Source organism: Myotis daubentonii, chromosome 15 (assembly GCF_963259705.1).
Source record: "Myotis daubentonii chromosome 15, mMyoDau2.1, whole genome shotgun sequence".
Taxonomy (NCBI): domain Eukaryota; kingdom Metazoa; phylum Chordata; class Mammalia; order Chiroptera; family Vespertilionidae; genus Myotis; species Myotis daubentonii.
Window position 1 is genome coordinate 32,963,750 of NC_081854.1, and position 16,708 is coordinate 32,980,457.

Genomic DNA, 16,708 nt, shown 5'->3' on the forward strand with positions numbered 1-16,708 from the left:
GTCCTGGCGACTTATTTTCAGTTTTCTTTGCGACAGTAACCTAAGGATGCTCCTTTCATGACTTGAGTCTACAAACGAGTAACCCAGCAAGCCAAGCCCCCCGTGGGGTCAACCATTGGAGACGGGGAGAAACAGGGCACCCCCAAATCTGCTCAGGGAAGGAAGGCTACGGGAGTGCTTGGAGCTCTGCCCCGCGATGGGCCTGCCGAAGCCCCCAGGCTGCCTCTCCGGGTGACAAGGGCCCCATTTCCACTGTCGGCGCGGTCTAGCCAGGGAGGTTTAACCCCTTCGCGCCCTCCCCCCACGCCCTCTTCCAGCGGGCCCGTGCGCCCCCTTCCCGCGGCTTCCTACGGGCGGGGGACGGCGGGCTCGGGCGCGGGGCGGACCGCGTCAGCGGGCGGCCGAGGCACGATGACTGCGGGAGGCTCGGGGCCTAGTCCCAGGCAGCGTGTCCCGGCGCCCTCCCCCACTCCCACACGCCTCGCTCCGGGCCAGGGTGCGGGCGCTCGCCCGCCGCCCGCCCCGCTGCCCGTCCGCCGCGTCTCGGGGCCCCTTCCAGCCGAGGGCGCGGGCCGGCGGCTACCTGTGGGCTGCGGAGGGCCATGGCGGCCCGTTTCAATGAGCCTTGCCGCTCGCCCGACTCCTCACGCTGCTTCCCCCGCCGCCGCCATCTTCTCGCCCGCACATAGGCACTCGCATCGGCCGCCGCGCCTGCGCACTGGCCGCGCACCGCGGGGCGCGGGGAGTCCGGGCGCGCCGGGCGCGTGCTGCGCCTGCGCGGCGGACAGGTGGGCGTGCGCGGCGGGAGCTGGCCCGGGGTGGACTCTGAGCCCGCGCCTGTGGGGCGGATGCGGCTCTTCCTGGAGCTGAACGGGAGCCACCGGAGCCCCGGTGCAGGGCCGGAGGGGGAAAGCGCAGGCGAGGGAGTAAAAACACCAAAGCACCAGGGTGGTCCCGGCTTCTCACCTGGTGGGAGGCTGTCGAGGTGATTGATGGGCGGGACTCGGGACGCCCGGTGCCCGGGAGCCGCAGCCCCAGCCCCAGAGCCTCCCTGGGCCAGGGTCTCCGGAGTGAGCGCTGAAGACCCAGAGGAGTCCTCTGGTGTATGGAGAGCACGTTTCCGTCCATTCATTCACTTACTCACTTTTCATTCATTCCACAGATCCTGACAGTCTACTCTGTCATGCCTTTTACTTGACAATTGGAGGATACTGAAAAGCAAACAAGCAAACGCCCTTGAGGGCTGGCAAAAAGGAAGCACCCTCGGTGCGACCCCTTGCACACATGCCGCTGTATGTGTATCCAGGCAGCTCAGCTTTGGGGTCATTGGTTCAAGCAACGGTGAGCCCCCTTTTGGACTCAGCAGGTTACCATCTGCTTTGGCCCCTTTTCCAGCTGAGTGAGGTCAGGCAAGCCACTTCTCTTTCCTAAGCCTTTGGTTTCCTCCCCTATGAATGAGACTAATAAAATATCATAAGATTTCTGCGAGGATCAAATTAGATGAGTGTGCGTACACTGGCTAAAAGAGCCAGCCCTCAGTGAACATGAGAGTCTACTACTGCCAGACCCAGTGCTGCCAGATCAACAGATCGAGTCCTACATTCCATAAGGCATGTAGCCTGGTCTTTTTAAAAAATGGGATGCCATGAAAAATATGTCAGGAGAGAGACTGTTCTGACATAAAGAGCAGAAAAAACATAATCAAATAAAATGATGTGTGAGCCCTGGCTGCGTAGCTCAATTGGTTAGAGCATTGTCTGATAAGCCAACGTTGTGAGTTTGATCCTCCATCAGGGCACATACATGAATCAGACAATGAATGCATAAATGAGTGGAACAACAAATCGATGTTTTTCTCTAAAATTAATTTTTTAAAAAATCAAATGCAGTGTGTGAATCTTGAATGGACTCTGTTATTTTGTTTTTGTTTTGTTTTTTGTTTTTTTTAGCTAGTAAATACTTTTTGGACAATTGTAGAAATTTGAATATGGCTTGGATATAGATAATTTTAGTGAATTATTGGTAATTTTCATAGTGTAATAAGTATATTGTGTTCATGTAAGATAATGTTCTCATTGTTAGGCTATGCATCTGAAGAATTTAGGGGTGAATGTCATAGTACCTATGAGTTATTATTTTTAATGGCTCGACAAAAAAAATCATGTAAACACAAATATACATAGAGAGAAAGCAGATAATGCAAAATGTTAACAATTGTTGAATCTAAGTGGTACTATCAACTTTGCTGTATGTTTGAAATTTTTATAACAAAAAGCTGGGGAGATGGAATATAATATTGTATCCATGTTGTGGTTACAACCCCAGAAACATTATGTTTGTACATGGATGAACACTGGAAGAGATCTGAAAAACCAATGACTTATGATAGTTTGTATCTGATTTTTGTCAAAATGGTACTTGAACAAAAAATACAAATTACAATAAATAAGACACAGTTCAAACTTTTAACTCACAGAGATATTAACACATAATTTCCATACAAGGAGAGAAATGATTTGTGACAGCAGAAGCAGAAGGGAGAGAGAGGAAAAAAGGAAAGATGGAGTGGGAGGAAGAGAGGGAGAGGTAGGAGATGGAGAGAGGGGGGTAGGTGTCGAAGAGAGAGAGAAAGATGAAAATGCTCTGCTGCTGGCTTTGAAGATGGAGGGAGGGGCATGAGCCAAGGAGTGCAGGCAGCCTCCAGAAGCTAGAAAAGGCAATGAAACAGATTTTCTCCTAGAGCTTCCCGAAGGAATATAATGGATCTTGGAGCCTACAGATCTGTAAAGTAAATAATTTGCCTTGGTTTTAGCCAGGAAATTTGTGCTTGTTGTTACAGCAGCCATAGGAAATTAATACAGGGGTTAATACCACCTACTTTGCAAGCATGTTGCCAGGAGGAAATGAAGTTATGAGGCTAGCACATGGAATATTGTGCCTGCCAAATGATAACAGAGTTTTATTACCATTTTCAACAAATGGTAAGAGAGTATTTATTATATCCCAGGGAGGGTGTAGGTTTCCCCAAAGAGGTAACATTTGAGCTAAGTCTTGATGAGTATGTCTTTGTCAGAAGGGATCCATATTTCACCATCTGAATCAATGGGCACATGATCTGATAAGCAGGCGTTAATTCCTGGCCCCAAGGGGACAGGATATTTCAATTAGGCCGATCCTACCTGGAAAATTCTTTTCTGGACTCTGATAGCATAGAGCAGTGGTTCTCAACCTTCCTAATGCTGCGACCCTTTAATACAGTTCCTCATGTTGTGGTGACCCCCAATTTCATTGTTACAAATTGGGCATAATTAAAGCATAGTGATTAATCACAAAAACAATATGTAATTATATATGTGTTTTCCGATGGTCTTAGGTGACCCCTGTGAAAGGGTCATTCGACCCCCAAAGGGGTCGCGACCCACAGGTTGAGAACCGCTGTTCTATGTGATTTAAAATGAACAAATGACCACAAACTGGGGGCTTAAGACAATAGACATTTACTGTCTCACAGTTCTCGAGGCCAAAGGTCTGAAATCAAGGTGTCGGCCCTTCTGGAAGCTCTGAGGGAGAACCCATCCCATGCCTCTCTCCAGCTTCCGGTGTCACTGGCAATCCATGGCGTTTCTCGGCTGCAACTTCATCACTCTCATCTCTGCCTCCACTGTCACGTGGACTTCTTCCCTGTGTGGCTCTGTCTCTGTGTCACATAATAAAAACAACACAGAGGGCTTCTCATCCAGAGCCAAATCAAATCTCAGGTTGTCCACTTGAGCCCCTAATTATGGCTTGCTCTGCAGGGCTTGCTATTTGAAATCTGTTCATTGATGAACATCAACTTCAAACTCAGCCCAACCATCTGCCCCTGGGAGGGAAGGGAGCAGAGGGAGGAGGGGGAGGCAGATTGCTGCCTCTCACCTCACGCTCACTGAGATCCAGCCTCTCGCTGAATGGCTTGTGGAGTGGGATTGCTCACCCTTTTATTTCTTCTCCTTTTCTTGCTCTTTTTTTTTTTTTTTTTAAATTTTTGGTGACAGAGCTCAATAGTCGAAGTCTCTTCTTAAGGCAAGTATCTGTATAATGCAGTACCTCTCCTATACATTGCACTATTTCCTTGTCTCTGTCCTTCCCCAGGTCTAGCACTGTTCCCAGACAGCATACCGCTTCCAGACACTACATCTAAAAGGACTGTGGACGGAAGGGGCCCCTGCTAACCTGACTAGGTCAGGGGAGGCCTGCGTGGCAGTCTTGCAAACTCAGAGACCTAAAGTAACCACAAAGGATGGTCTGAAATTAAACTTTAACTAAAAGCAGTTATGGTGGGTAGTCACCTCCTAGGCTGGTATCTTCACTGATAAGGTCAACCTTTAACTGAGCCTATCTGTCTTTTTTGCATCTATGATAACATATCCTTGAAATGTCTCAGTAACTTGTAACTTCCCCTTTTCCAGATCCCTTGGGGCAATGTGCCTGGGAGCCTGGACAGATACCACAAATTCCTTCAGTGTTATCATGTTAATTGTTCCTGCACCCACCTAAATATGTGTCCATCATTTTATTTCTTATCCAATCCCAGAGGTTTCCAGGTTTTGCCTTCTCCCGCCTCTCTAATCTGTCACCAGTGGATTTCACGTAACCCTCCTATGTCCCCTCTTTGATGGCAATGTATAAAATAGATGAGAAACTGCCATTCTCCGGAGCACTATTCCAATCCATTGAGATACTGCTTCCTGGCAATTGTCGACAGTTTGGCTCAAATAAACTCACAAAAATTCTTTACAGGTTTGAATGTTTTTTACGTTAACAGGACCTTGGCCAGGGGAAAAATTGCTAAAGAAAGGGAGTAAAGAAAGTGTAAGAAGTACCATCAGTCTTTTCAAAAACATTTTTAGATATTCATTTTTAAATTTCAGTTGGCATTCAATATCATATTAGTTTCAGGTGTACAACATAGTGATTAGACATTTATATACATCATGAAGTAATCACCCTCATAAGTCTAGTACCCATCTGACACCATGAACAATTATCACAATACTAGAGGCCTGGTGCACAAAATTCATCCACGGGGATGGTCCCTTCAGCCCAGCCTGCACCCTCTCCAATCCGGGACCCCACAGGGGATGTCCGACTGCCGGTTTAGGCCCAATCCCCAGGATTGGGCCTAAACTGACAGTCAGACATTCCCCTCACAATCCTGGACTGCTGGCTCCTAATCGCTCACCTGCCTGCCTGCCTGGTCACCCCTAATTGCCCCCCGCTGCTGGCTAGGTCACCCTCAACTGCCCCCTGCTGCTGGCTAGGTCACCCTCAACTGCCCCTTCCCTGCTGGCCTAGTCACTCCTAACTGCCCCCCCTGCCAGCCTGGTCACCCCTTATTGCCCCCTCTGCCAGCCAGGTCGCCCCCAACTGCCCCCCTCTGCCAGCCTGGTCACCCCTAACTGGCCCCCACTGGCCTGGTCGCCCCCAACTGCCCTCCCCTGCAGGCCTGGTCACCCCAAACTGCCCTCCTCTGCCGGCCTGGTCACCTCTCACGGCTTCCCCCCCGCCACTGGCCTGGTCACCCCACATAGCCTGCTTGTTCAGTCGTTTGGTTGTCCCCCACTAATCCCCCCCTCCCCCGCCAGCCTGGTTGTAGGCAGCCATCTTGTGAGGGTGTGAGGGTTAATTTTCATATTACTTCTTTATGATATAGGATAATTGACTGTATTCCCCATACTGTGCTTTACATTCCCAGAACTGTTTCCATAACTGGCAGTTTGAGAAGTACCAGGGGTCTTAATTGCATTCTTAATTCTGCCTCCGTGTCAGTCTAAGACCTTGGAAGATTCACTGATTTTCTGTCACTCGGTTCCTATATAGTTAGGAGAATCCAATGCATCCTGCCCGCCTCATAGGGGAGATAAAGAGACCAACTGGGATGATGAATGTGACAGCAATTTAAACCACGTAAAATGATCCATTAACCACAATGGATTCTCATTATTAATGAGTTAAAGTGGCGACATCGCTACTTAATGCCCTTTCATTTTTCTTGATCTAGTCACCCCTCCAGACCCTTCTCTTTCCCATTCATCCAAGAAATTCTTATTTTTCACTGATTTTCACTTAATGTAGGTTTTTCTTTTTTGCCACACAGACAGCTGCGGGGAGGAGGGAGGGAAGGGAAGCATTCTTTCAATCACATCTAGCCTACAAAAACAAAGTATCTTGCTCCTCGAAAGGCAAGATTGATTATTATAACTGTGGATGAAAGGGGCCACATGCTGACCTGACAAGGTCAGGGAGGCCTGCATGACAGTCTCGCAAACTCAGAGACCTAAAGTAACCACAAAGGATGGTCTGAAATTAAACTTTAACTAAAAGCAATTATGGTGGGTGGTCACCTCCTAGGCCGGTATCTTCACTGACAAGGTCAACCTTTACCTTAACTGAGCCTACCTGTCTTTTTGCATCTATGATAGCATACCCTTGAAATGTCTGGGTAACTTGTAACTTCTCTTTTTCCAGACCCCTTGGGACATAACCTAATGTACCTGGGCACCAGGACAGACACCACAAATTCCTCCATTGTGAAGTATGGTAGCAATCATCTCGGGTAGAAACTGTAGTTTAACTCTAACCCTGCTGTTTGGCTTCTGTACTTATTTGCTTTGTTTAACAATAGAAAAGTTACTTTGATTTTCTGAATTGTATAAATCATCCCATTCGATTGAATGCCTTATTGATTGTAACGTGACTATCCCATTGATTGTGATCTTACTGGTTTTAGAAAGCAAATCCTCTGTACCTGGGAACCAGGACAGCACAATTATCCCAAGACCTGAGGGTTCCAGATAATGTTTCCCTGTCAACTCAGTGGTCCTAAGACCCGAGGGCTCTAGGTAATGTGTTTCTGTCAACTCAGTGTTCCAAAGACCCAAAACTATAATTAATCTTTGTAGATAACTAATCGGCTCAATCTCGATTCTGTAACTGCTTTGTGCAAACCAGGGTTCTCATTCCAAACCCTGGGATATAATCAATACCTTTGTGATTTTTGCCTATATAAGTCTGGTGTTTCAGCCATCTTATCACTATGAGATTTGGGAGAGCAAGATGCCGCCTCATAGTCCTAGATTTGCAATAAATATGACTCCTTAATTCGACTTCTTGATTCGCGGGGTACATTACAACAATTGTTATTGTTATTATGTTAATTGTTGACTGTTAACTATCCTGCACCCACCTAAGTATGTGTCTATCATTTTACTTTTTATCCAATCCCAGAGGTCCCTGCCCCGCCCCCTCCCCCGCTGTGCTTTCTCCCGCCTCTCTAATCTATCACCAATGGATTTCATGTAACCCACCTACGTCCCCTCTTTGATTGCAATGTATAAAAATAGATGAAAAACTGCCATTCTCTGGAGCATTATCCCAATCTGTTGAGATACTGCTTCCTGGCAATTGCTGACAGTTTGGCTCAAATAAACTCACAAAAATTCTTTACAGGTTTGAATGTTTTTACATTAACATAACAAAAATCAAGAGATTTTTGAAGAAAAAAAATAACCCACGACTCAGCAGCAGGTGAACCTGGGTTAAGTCCAGCGCTGGAAGCCTCGGTTTCCTCCTAACACCCCCTCAGGGTCTCCCAGTGCCTTTGAGAGTCAGATGGCTGCTGGGCAGACTTGAAGACAATGCTGCAATAGTCTGAGGTGACATCGGAGGCCATTTGGTGTCCCCAATAACATGCATGGGCATGGAAACCAGTGGAGGGGAGGTGGGAAGGCGGTGAGGCTGAGGAGCGCAAAGAGACAGGAGGATGTCACAAGTTAAGAACCTGTAACTCAGAGGCTCTCAACCTGTGGGTCGTGACCCTTTCACAGGGGTCGCCTAAGACCATCGGAAAACACATATATAATTACATATTATTTTTGTGATTAATCACTATGCTTTAAGTATGTTCACTTTGTAACAATGAAATTGGGGGTCACCACAACATGAGGAACTGTATTAAAGGGTCGCGGCATTAGGAAGGTTGAGAACCAGTTACAGTTACAGTGTAACTGAATCCCAAGCTGGAGACAATTTTCGGGCTCCCAGCTATGGCCATGCCTGAAACTAAAGAAAATTCATAGACTTCCCAATGAAGCCATCCTGCATAGGCTGCTGCAGAGGAGCTAGTTAACGGGAAAGAACTGAAAGAACCGATGTGAGAGGTGAGAGAGAGGCAATGCTAACCTAATGCCATACTTCTGATTTGTTGGACTGGGTAGATGGGGCAGTCCAGGAGGAGGTATCTAACTACACCCACAACCTCCCTGGCTGCTCTCAATGTGAGGACAGAAACACAAGTTAAAAGAATGGCAGTGCTTGTCTGGAGGCACAGAGTTTATGTTTCGTCTTTCTCTTCATTTCCACCAACACACCTGAGAACATCACAGCAGAGCTCCACCATACTCCACCAGCAGCGCAGTATGGTGACCCAGATCTCCTGGCTTCAGAGTTCAACGCTCCTAAGCTTGAATCCCGGCTTTGCCCGCTCAGCAAGTGATTTAATTTTCTCAGTCTGTTTCTTCATCTGTAATCCTGTGATAACAAGTCAAAGCTCCGGCACAGCGGCGAGGTATACAGATTGGGACATCAAATGCAAAGCACGTTGCACGACGCCTGGTACATGGTAAGTGTTTCATAAGGAGTGAATGTGATGACGATCATTCTGGGACCTCCAAAGAGACAAACAGCGTCTGACTAACTGGCCTGTGACATGGATTACTTCTTTCCAATTTAAGATGCTTTCTTTTAATGGAAGTTTAAAAAATAATAAAAGTGTAATTGCCATTTGATAGGTAATTACTATGCTGTGCGTGCTCGGCAATTAAAGTGATTTGCATATAAGATGATGTTGCTGCTGTTAGCACGATTGATATATTAGTTATACAATAATTTTGGATTTAACTTCGATGGAAGATTCTGAGGATAGTAGTCTTTCAAGAGAGGGAGAGGGGCACCCACCACCAGTCTTGGGCTACCCCCCCAATAGTACTATGATTTCAAACAAATTGGATGAAGGGCCAGAGGCAGGAGACTGAGGATCCATCTTACTTTTTAAAATCCAGTTTGTTTTAATTCTTTCCAATCATAAAGGCGATACAAGCTCAATATGGTAAAGCAAAGAAGAAAAAACTCATTTCTCTTCAACGACAAACACAAACACTGCTGGCTTTTTGATGTATAATCTCCAAGGTGATATATATATATATATATATATATATATATATATATATATATATATATATATATATATATATGACTTCAGAGAGGAAGGGAGAAGGATAGAGCCAGAAACATCAATGATGAGAGAATCATTGATCACTGCCTCCTGCACACCCCACACTAGAGATTGAGCCCGTAATCTGGGCATGTGCCCTGACCAGGAATTGAACCATAACCTTCTGGTTCATAGGCTGATGCTCAACCATTGAGCCACACTGGCTGGGCTATATATATTTTTTAACATAATGGTGAGAATTTAGTTTGATGATGCATATTAAACATGCAAGACAGTGCCTGGCACTTAGTTACTGCTCAGGAAATGAGAATGTTCGTTCTTAAGAATATTAATGGACATCTTCATGCCTAAGACCTTCTCTACATTTCAAGTTATCACATTGTATCAGTCAGGGTTCTCCAGATAAACAGAACCAATAGGATATCAATAGATATAAATATACAATGATTTATTATAGGAAACTGGCTCATGTGATTCTGGAGGCTGAGAAGTCCCACTATCTGCCACCTACAAGCTGGAGACCCAGGGGAGCCGACAGTGTAAGTGCCAATCCGAGAGCAGACCAATGTGGTGAATATATATATAGTCTGACCCTGTGAAGGGAAAAGGCAGACTTATACCTGGAACACTGTCAATTCCAGCCGAGAGGAATTGCTGAGCCTTCCAGGGTAGAAGGTAACCAACTGGCCACCAAGTGGTAGGTGGGTCTCCTTGGTGAATGGGCCATATTTGGAACTCAACGTTGACCCATGTCCCTGGCAGTGGCAGCAGCTAGATGAGCCTTGGCGAGCAGAGCCCATGCGTAGCCTCTGTCCCTGATACCATGACTACTCTGTTCACGTGCCCATGTGCCAGCACTGCGGTGGCCAAGGACGCCTGGCTGGCATCTACTGGCAACGTCATCCTGCTCACTCAGTTGCTCAATGCCTCTTGCATTGCGGGTGCCCTTTAGAGAATATTACATGTGGCACAAAGATCTACACACTCTGTGCCCACTTGTGTACACCTACCCACATGCCTCCTCTCCAGTCCTGTTTGTCCCCAATCGCCTTCTTCTTCCAAGTCTCTGACCAACCAGTCAAGCCAGTTGCCACTGCCCATGAATCTATACACGTTCTTATCTCAGCCTACTTTTCTTTCTCCATAAAGGGGATGACCAGCTGCATCAGCCAAAGTCTGCCTCTTGGGAGGAGTTCCCCTGAATGCTGTCTTTCAAAGTCTGGCGCATGTGCAGAGTCTTTGAGTCTGTTTTTTTGTGGATGCCCTATTAGGGTTCTCTACAGAAACAGAACCAATAGGGTGTGTGTGTGTGTGTGTGTGTGTGTGTGTGTGTGTGTGTGTGTGAGAGAGAGAGAGAGAGAGAGAGAGAGAGAGAGAGAGAGAGAGAGAGAGAGATTTTAAGGAATTGGCTTATGTTATTATAAAGGCTGGCAAGCCCAAAATTTGCAGGGTGGGTCAGCAGGCTGGAGACCCCAGGAAGAGATGATGTGGTTCAAGTCTGAAGGCCATTTGTTGGTAACTTTCCTCTTACTCAGGGGAGTTTAGTATTTGTTCTGTTAAGGCTTTCACTGGTTTGGATGAGGCCCACACACATGTTAGAGGGCAATCTGCTTTACTCAAAAGCCACCCATTTAAATGTTCATCTCATCCAAAAAACACTTTCATAGAAACACCCCGGGCATCCTGGCTGGCACGGCTCAGTGGCTGAGCGTCGACCTAGAAACCAGGAGGTCCTGGTTCAATTCCCTGTCAGGGCACTTGCCTAGGTTGTGGGCTTGATCCCCAGTGTGGGATGTGCAGGAGGCAGCTGATCAATGATTCTCTCTCATCATTGATGTTTCTTTCTCTTTCTCCCTCTCCCTTCCTCTCTGAAATCAATAAAAAAATATTTTTTTTTTAAAAAAAGAAACACCCAGAGTAATGTTTGACCAAATGTCTGGACACTGTGGCACATGAAATTAACCATCACAGATACATTAATCAAATTAAGACTCTTGATTTGCAAATTTGAAAACCAGGCCTTAAAACATAGTAACCACATCAAGCCACAGTCCCCCATGGGGAATATATCCTAAAAAGTCAACTGACCCTCTTCTTTGATATCATCATGGCATCTTCCTTGTGGGCTATGGGACAATCTCTGAATCTTTAGCTGTCAGAGTTGATGGGACATAAAATCTTCTAGCTTCCCATTTCCCAAATGGTATTGTGTCTCATACAGTCTCTGTAGTTATTAATAGAGGGAAAAGGAGAGGGGCCAGGGGCAAAAAATCTTGGGAAATATAAATTTAACCAAAGTTAGACAGGCATCTTTGATGGCACTTTGAGAGGTTGTAATATACAAATGTGTACCCTCATGTAAACCTCCAGGGAGGAGGACACCGCCTCCAGAGTCCCCCAAACCTTTCCTGACCAGAACTCCTTTAGGTAGCTGCTTAGGCGACACAGGTTGTGCAGGTCACACTCTGAGGGACACCAATCATCTCTAACCATCTCATTCCACAGCTTAAGAAACAGATTTAAGGTGTGAGGTGCCTTGCCCAGGTAGCACGCAGCAGAAGCAAGGCTAAAATCCAAGTTCCTGACCCACAGCTCAAGCTCTTTCCACATCACAGAAATGTGATCTGGTCCCCATTCTGAAAACAGGAGAGACACCGAGGGAGGCCTTGGTCGAGGCTATTAGTTTTAAACATTGGGCTGGAATCCAGGTCTCTTCATCTCATTCCGGAACCAAAATGGCCCACAGCTTCGGCGCACTTAGGAGTTCGGAACTGCGTGCAGGAATGACATATTTTTAGCACCTTCAGAGGACTGAAAGGGTGGGGCCGTGACTTCCAGGGAGGATGAGTCACTACTGTGGCTTGCCTGGTGAAATGATTGCATGGAGCAGAGCGTGAAGTTGCCACGCCAGCGGACGCTGGAGACCGTTGGAAGGGCTGGGTCACGCGTCAGGGCTTCCTGCCCTGTCAACAGGAAGTCGACAAACACACTTCCCTCTGGGAAGCAGCAGGTGTGTGGCCCCTGCAGAGATTTGCTCCAAGACCTCCTCTAGCCTTTTCAGGCTGGAAGCTTCAGCTCCCCTGGACTGGGCTGTGCTTTGCCGGAGAGAAGCCTGTGGTTCAGGTTTTGGCCAGTGCAAACCCGGCACAGCTGTTAGCAGTTTGGCAGAGACTCCTAGCCCAGAAACGCCCGTGGATGGAGGAGGGAGACAGAACCCCCTAGTGAGCAGTGGTTCTCCATGGAGCATGCCTGAGACACCCCAGGAGAGCTTGTGGAAACACACATTGCTGGGGGATGATTCAGCAGATCTGGGATGGGGCCTGTGAAACTGCATGTCTACCAAGTTCCCTGTGATGCTTAAGTGGCCAGTTCTGGACCCACCTTTTGGGGACCACCGCTCTAGAGCGCCCCTGGAGGACTCCCTGAGGGCTGCACACAGAATTGCTCCCACAGTAGGCCCCAAACGAATGCTGCCTTTTTTCTCACCCTTTTGTCCCCAATTTTAATGTCGGGGTTTTGTTGTTGTTGTTGTTGTTTTTTAATCCTCACCTGAGGATATTTTTCTATTGATTTTTAGAGAGAGTGGAAGAGAGAGGGAAAGGCAGAGAGAAATATCGATTTGAAACACATCGATTGGTTGCCTCCTGCATGCACCCCAACCAGGGCCCAGGCCAGGGAGGAGCCTGCAACTGAGGTACATGCTCTTGACCGGAATCGAACCCGGGACCTTTCGGTCCACAGGCCGATGCTCTATCCACTGAAGCAAACTGGCTAGGGTGTCCCCAATTTTAGAACCCAAGTAGGGAGCTCCTGGCTCTTGGCCTATGGCTATCTTAGAGACCAACACATAGAACTCAGGGAATGGGGTGAATTATTGCTGTAATATTTTTTTTAATATATTTTATTGATTTTTTACAGAGAGGAAAGGAGAGGGATAGAGAGCCAGAAACATCGATGAGAGAGAAACATTTATCAGCTGCCTCCTTCACACTCCCCACTGGGGATGTGCCCGCAACCAAGGTACATGCCCTTGACCGGAATCGAACCTGGGACCCTTGAGTCCGCAGGCCGACGCTCTATCCACTGAGCCAAACCGGTTAGGGCTGCTGTAATATTTTTAAACAGTTTTATTGAGATATAACTCACATAACATACAATTCACCCATTTAAAGTGTACAATTCCATGATTTTTTGTATAATCACAGACATGTGCAACCATAACCACAGTCAAGTTTAGGACATTTTCATCATCACGAAGAGAAATCCCATACCTTTAGCTATTGCTCCACACCCTTTCCTATCCCTACCCCGGCCCTAAGCAACCACTAATCTACTTTGTGTTTCTATAAATTTGCCTATTCTGACCATTGTGTATAAATGGAAGCATACAATATGTGGTCCTATGTGTCTGGCTTCTTTGATTTAGCATAAGGCGCATCCATGTTGTAGCCTGTGTCAGCGCCTCGTTCCTGTTTATGGCTGAGTAATATTCCACTGTATGGATGGACACATTTTGTTCACCCATTCATCCATTGCTGGGCTTTTATTTTTGTGTGAATCATGACTTGGCTATTTGTTAAGATTCCTGAACACACACAGAGTACATTTTCCTTATTTAATTTTTAGAAAAAGGACTTAGGCAGCTTTACTTCGTCTCCTGGAGCATTCTCTCGGGTTGCCCTGAGCTGCCAGGTGAGAACTCCTCAGCCCTCCCTGAGACCGCCATGTGGGAAAGGCCAGGTGTCCAGCGGTCCCTGCTGAGGCAGCCCTCCCCCAAAGCAGACATTTGAGTGGAGCTGTACCCCAGAGCCTCCGGCAGCAGTAGATCTCCTAGCTGGGTCCCACCTACCTAGTTCAATTGCTGTTTTAAGCCACCAAGTCCAGGTTTAGTTTGTAACCGGGGCAGCTGTGCGTTCCCCGGAGGAACTGACCGGGGAAGTCTCTGCCCCTGGCCAGCGTCACCCAGCGCAGATGAAGGCGGAGGCCTCCTGAGGGAAGTGTCTCCCTCCTTCTACCCTCCCCCCTCGCCTCCCCTCTACACAGGAAGGCGGCAGAGGACACGTTCCTTTGAAGAAGGGGCTCAGGGCCTCCTGTGAGCTGTTCCCAGCTCTCATTTCTCACCACTTTCTCTCTGGCCCAGTGCCCTTCGTTCCCCCTCCCCTGCCCTGCACACGCCCCTCACAGAAAAACATTGAAAGCTTTGTTGAGAGACAATTCCCATATATAACATGTATTCACCTAAAGTGTACAGTTTGACAAGTTTTAGTAGCCCATTCGTATCACCTGTCCCTACCTGCCCTGCCTGTGGTTCTGTTCTCCCCACCAGGAGTCGGCCTCGCACAGGCCCCTTGCGGCCGTGTTCACCACCATATCCCCAGCACCTGCAGCTGCGCCTGCCCGGCACAGAGCAGACGCCCAATGAATGTGTCACCTTCTTGAATATAAAGCCAGCAAGCTCCACGGAGAAGGTGATAGGTGAGCTGGTCTTAATTCAAGGATACAGGCAGGTCCTTGAGACAAGGGCCCGGCCTCAGCCGAGGTGTGGTGAGGACCTTGTCCATGGGGGGCTCCGACCAGATGGGCTTTGGTCCTCTCTGCAGACCCAAGCCTCATGCAGGCTTACTGTCTTGTACCTGCTGCCTCCCTGCCATCTCTGAGTTAGGGGACAGCCATCTCAGCTGATGGCGGAGTGAAAGTTAAGGACTCCCCTGGTTAACACTTCAGCTCACATATTTGTGTCCTAGAGGGACGTGGGGACTTCCACTGGTGGTCACTTTCCAATAGTCAACAGAGAGGGGCCTGAGCTGGCAGACTTGTGTCTGACACAGACCCACTGTCCTCTGATGCCAGCCACAGCCACAGTGGTGGCTCAGGGCAGGCTTGGCGACCCTGATAGCACCCTCCTCTCACACACCGTGCTTCCTGCAGCTCCAAGGCCTCTCAGACGCTGAACAGCTGTGTCCTCTCCGCCCACCAAGTCCCGGGTGTAGTCTGTAACTGGGGCAGCTGTGGTGCGTTCCCTGGAGGAACTGACCAGGGAAGTCTCTGCCCCTGGCCAGCAGCATCCAGGCCCAGGTGAAGGCCCAGCCCTCCTGATGCCTCCTGACAAGAGCGTCTCCCTCCTTCTACCCTTTCCACTCAACCTCTCTCGCCTCCCCTCCCCGGCAGGAGAGGGCATCCATGCTGAGAGCCCTGCCCAAGGGCAGAGGCCAGTAAACGCTTCCTCTCTCCTTCCTCTGCAGATGACACAGGAACACACCTGCTGCTCCCATGTGCTCACACTCCCCCAGCAAGAGATGCCATCTGTGTCCCCCATCCTGAATGTGGGGGGCCGTTGTTATGATGGCCTCAAGGAGCGAAATGCAGCAAAGCGACACTCCTGTGACTTCCCAGGCCAGGCAGCTGCGGCTAATCACACTGGGGACCCTCCCTCTGGGAGCAGAGCAGAAGCATAAGAAGTTTGGGTAAAGCGACCACGTGAGAGAGACCCAAGGGGCGGGGGAGGGAGAGAGAGAGTGAGGGAGAGAGAAAGGGATGCACAGGCCCCATCGTGCAGCGAGCCTCCAGGAGCCACCAGCTGAGTGGACATGATACCCGGGTGAGAGTTGCTTAGCTGACCCAGTGAACCCTCAGATGTGTCTGCAAAAATAATTTCTTATTATGGTTTTAAGCCACTACTTAAAACCATAATGACTTACTATTTGGCAATAGATAAAGCACCTTCTTTTTCTTTCCTTTTCTTTAAAAAAACCCCAAAAACATTTTTATTGATTTCAGAGAGGAAGGAAGAGGGAGAAAGAGAAACATCAGTGAAGAGAGAGAATCATTGATTGGCTGCACACCCCTACTGGGGATTGAGCCCACAACCCAGGCATGTGGCCTGGCCGGGAATCAAACTGCACCCTCCTGATTCGTAGTCTACGTTACACACAACCAATGAGCCACACTGGCCGGGCTAAAGCACCTTCTTATCAGCTTTTCCTCCTTCCTGGTCTCCCTTGGGCTTCCTGGGGACCACCTTCCCAAAGAAACCACCTGCCTTCCAGGCCTTGTCCAAGGACCTCCATTCAGGAGAACCCGGACCGATTCCAGCACCGGCCGGCGGGGCGGGAAGGCCATCCAGCTGGGGTAAGACCATCACCCCGAGCCTTGGATTCCTCCTTCCTCTCGAAGTGTCTCTAACCTAAGATTCTTCTGAGGTTAAAAGAATCCCAGTGACTTTGGCATCCGACGGCCAGGGTCCCATGTGGGGCAGCTCATTGGCTCAGAGGCAAATTCTTATCCAGTTTCCAGGTGTGGTGGGCATGGCAGGTGGCTCGCACCGTCCTCCCAATGCTGAATTGCTAAGGGGCCCATCGTGACTGGGCTTGTCTGCCGGCCTTGCAAAACCACGAGGCAGAGGCACCATCTTGGGCCCTCGGGGGGGGGGGGGGGGAG

At 48.4% G+C, this 16,708-nt stretch overlaps 1 protein-coding gene and 2 long non-coding RNA genes across 3 annotated transcripts in view; 2 read left to right on the forward strand and 1 right to left on the reverse strand.

The window, feature by feature from the left end:
* USP10 (ubiquitin specific peptidase 10) overlaps window positions 1-761 on the reverse strand; it is a 62,789-nt gene extending 62,028 nt beyond the window's left edge. The window contains exon 1 of the mRNA XM_059667176.1: window positions 584-761. Within this exon, the coding sequence (XP_059523159.1) occupies window positions 584-604 (21 nt within the window). The 5' untranslated portion in view covers window positions 605-761. The remainder of the gene's footprint in view (window positions 1-583) is intronic.
* On the forward strand, window positions 760-5,074 carry LOC132217125 (uncharacterized). The gene is made up of 3 exons (XR_009448859.1): window positions 760-985; window positions 1,163-1,341; window positions 3,512-5,074. It is a non-coding gene; the product is annotated as an uncharacterized LOC132217125 (long non-coding RNA).
* A 1,105-nt stretch (window positions 5,075-6,179) lies between these two features.
* LOC132216379 (uncharacterized) lies at window positions 6,180-7,144 on the forward strand. The gene is made up of 2 exons (XR_009448741.1): window positions 6,180-6,595; window positions 6,770-7,144. It is a non-coding gene; the product is annotated as an uncharacterized LOC132216379 (long non-coding RNA).
* The last annotated feature ends 9,564 nt before the right edge of the window (window positions 7,145-16,708 follow it).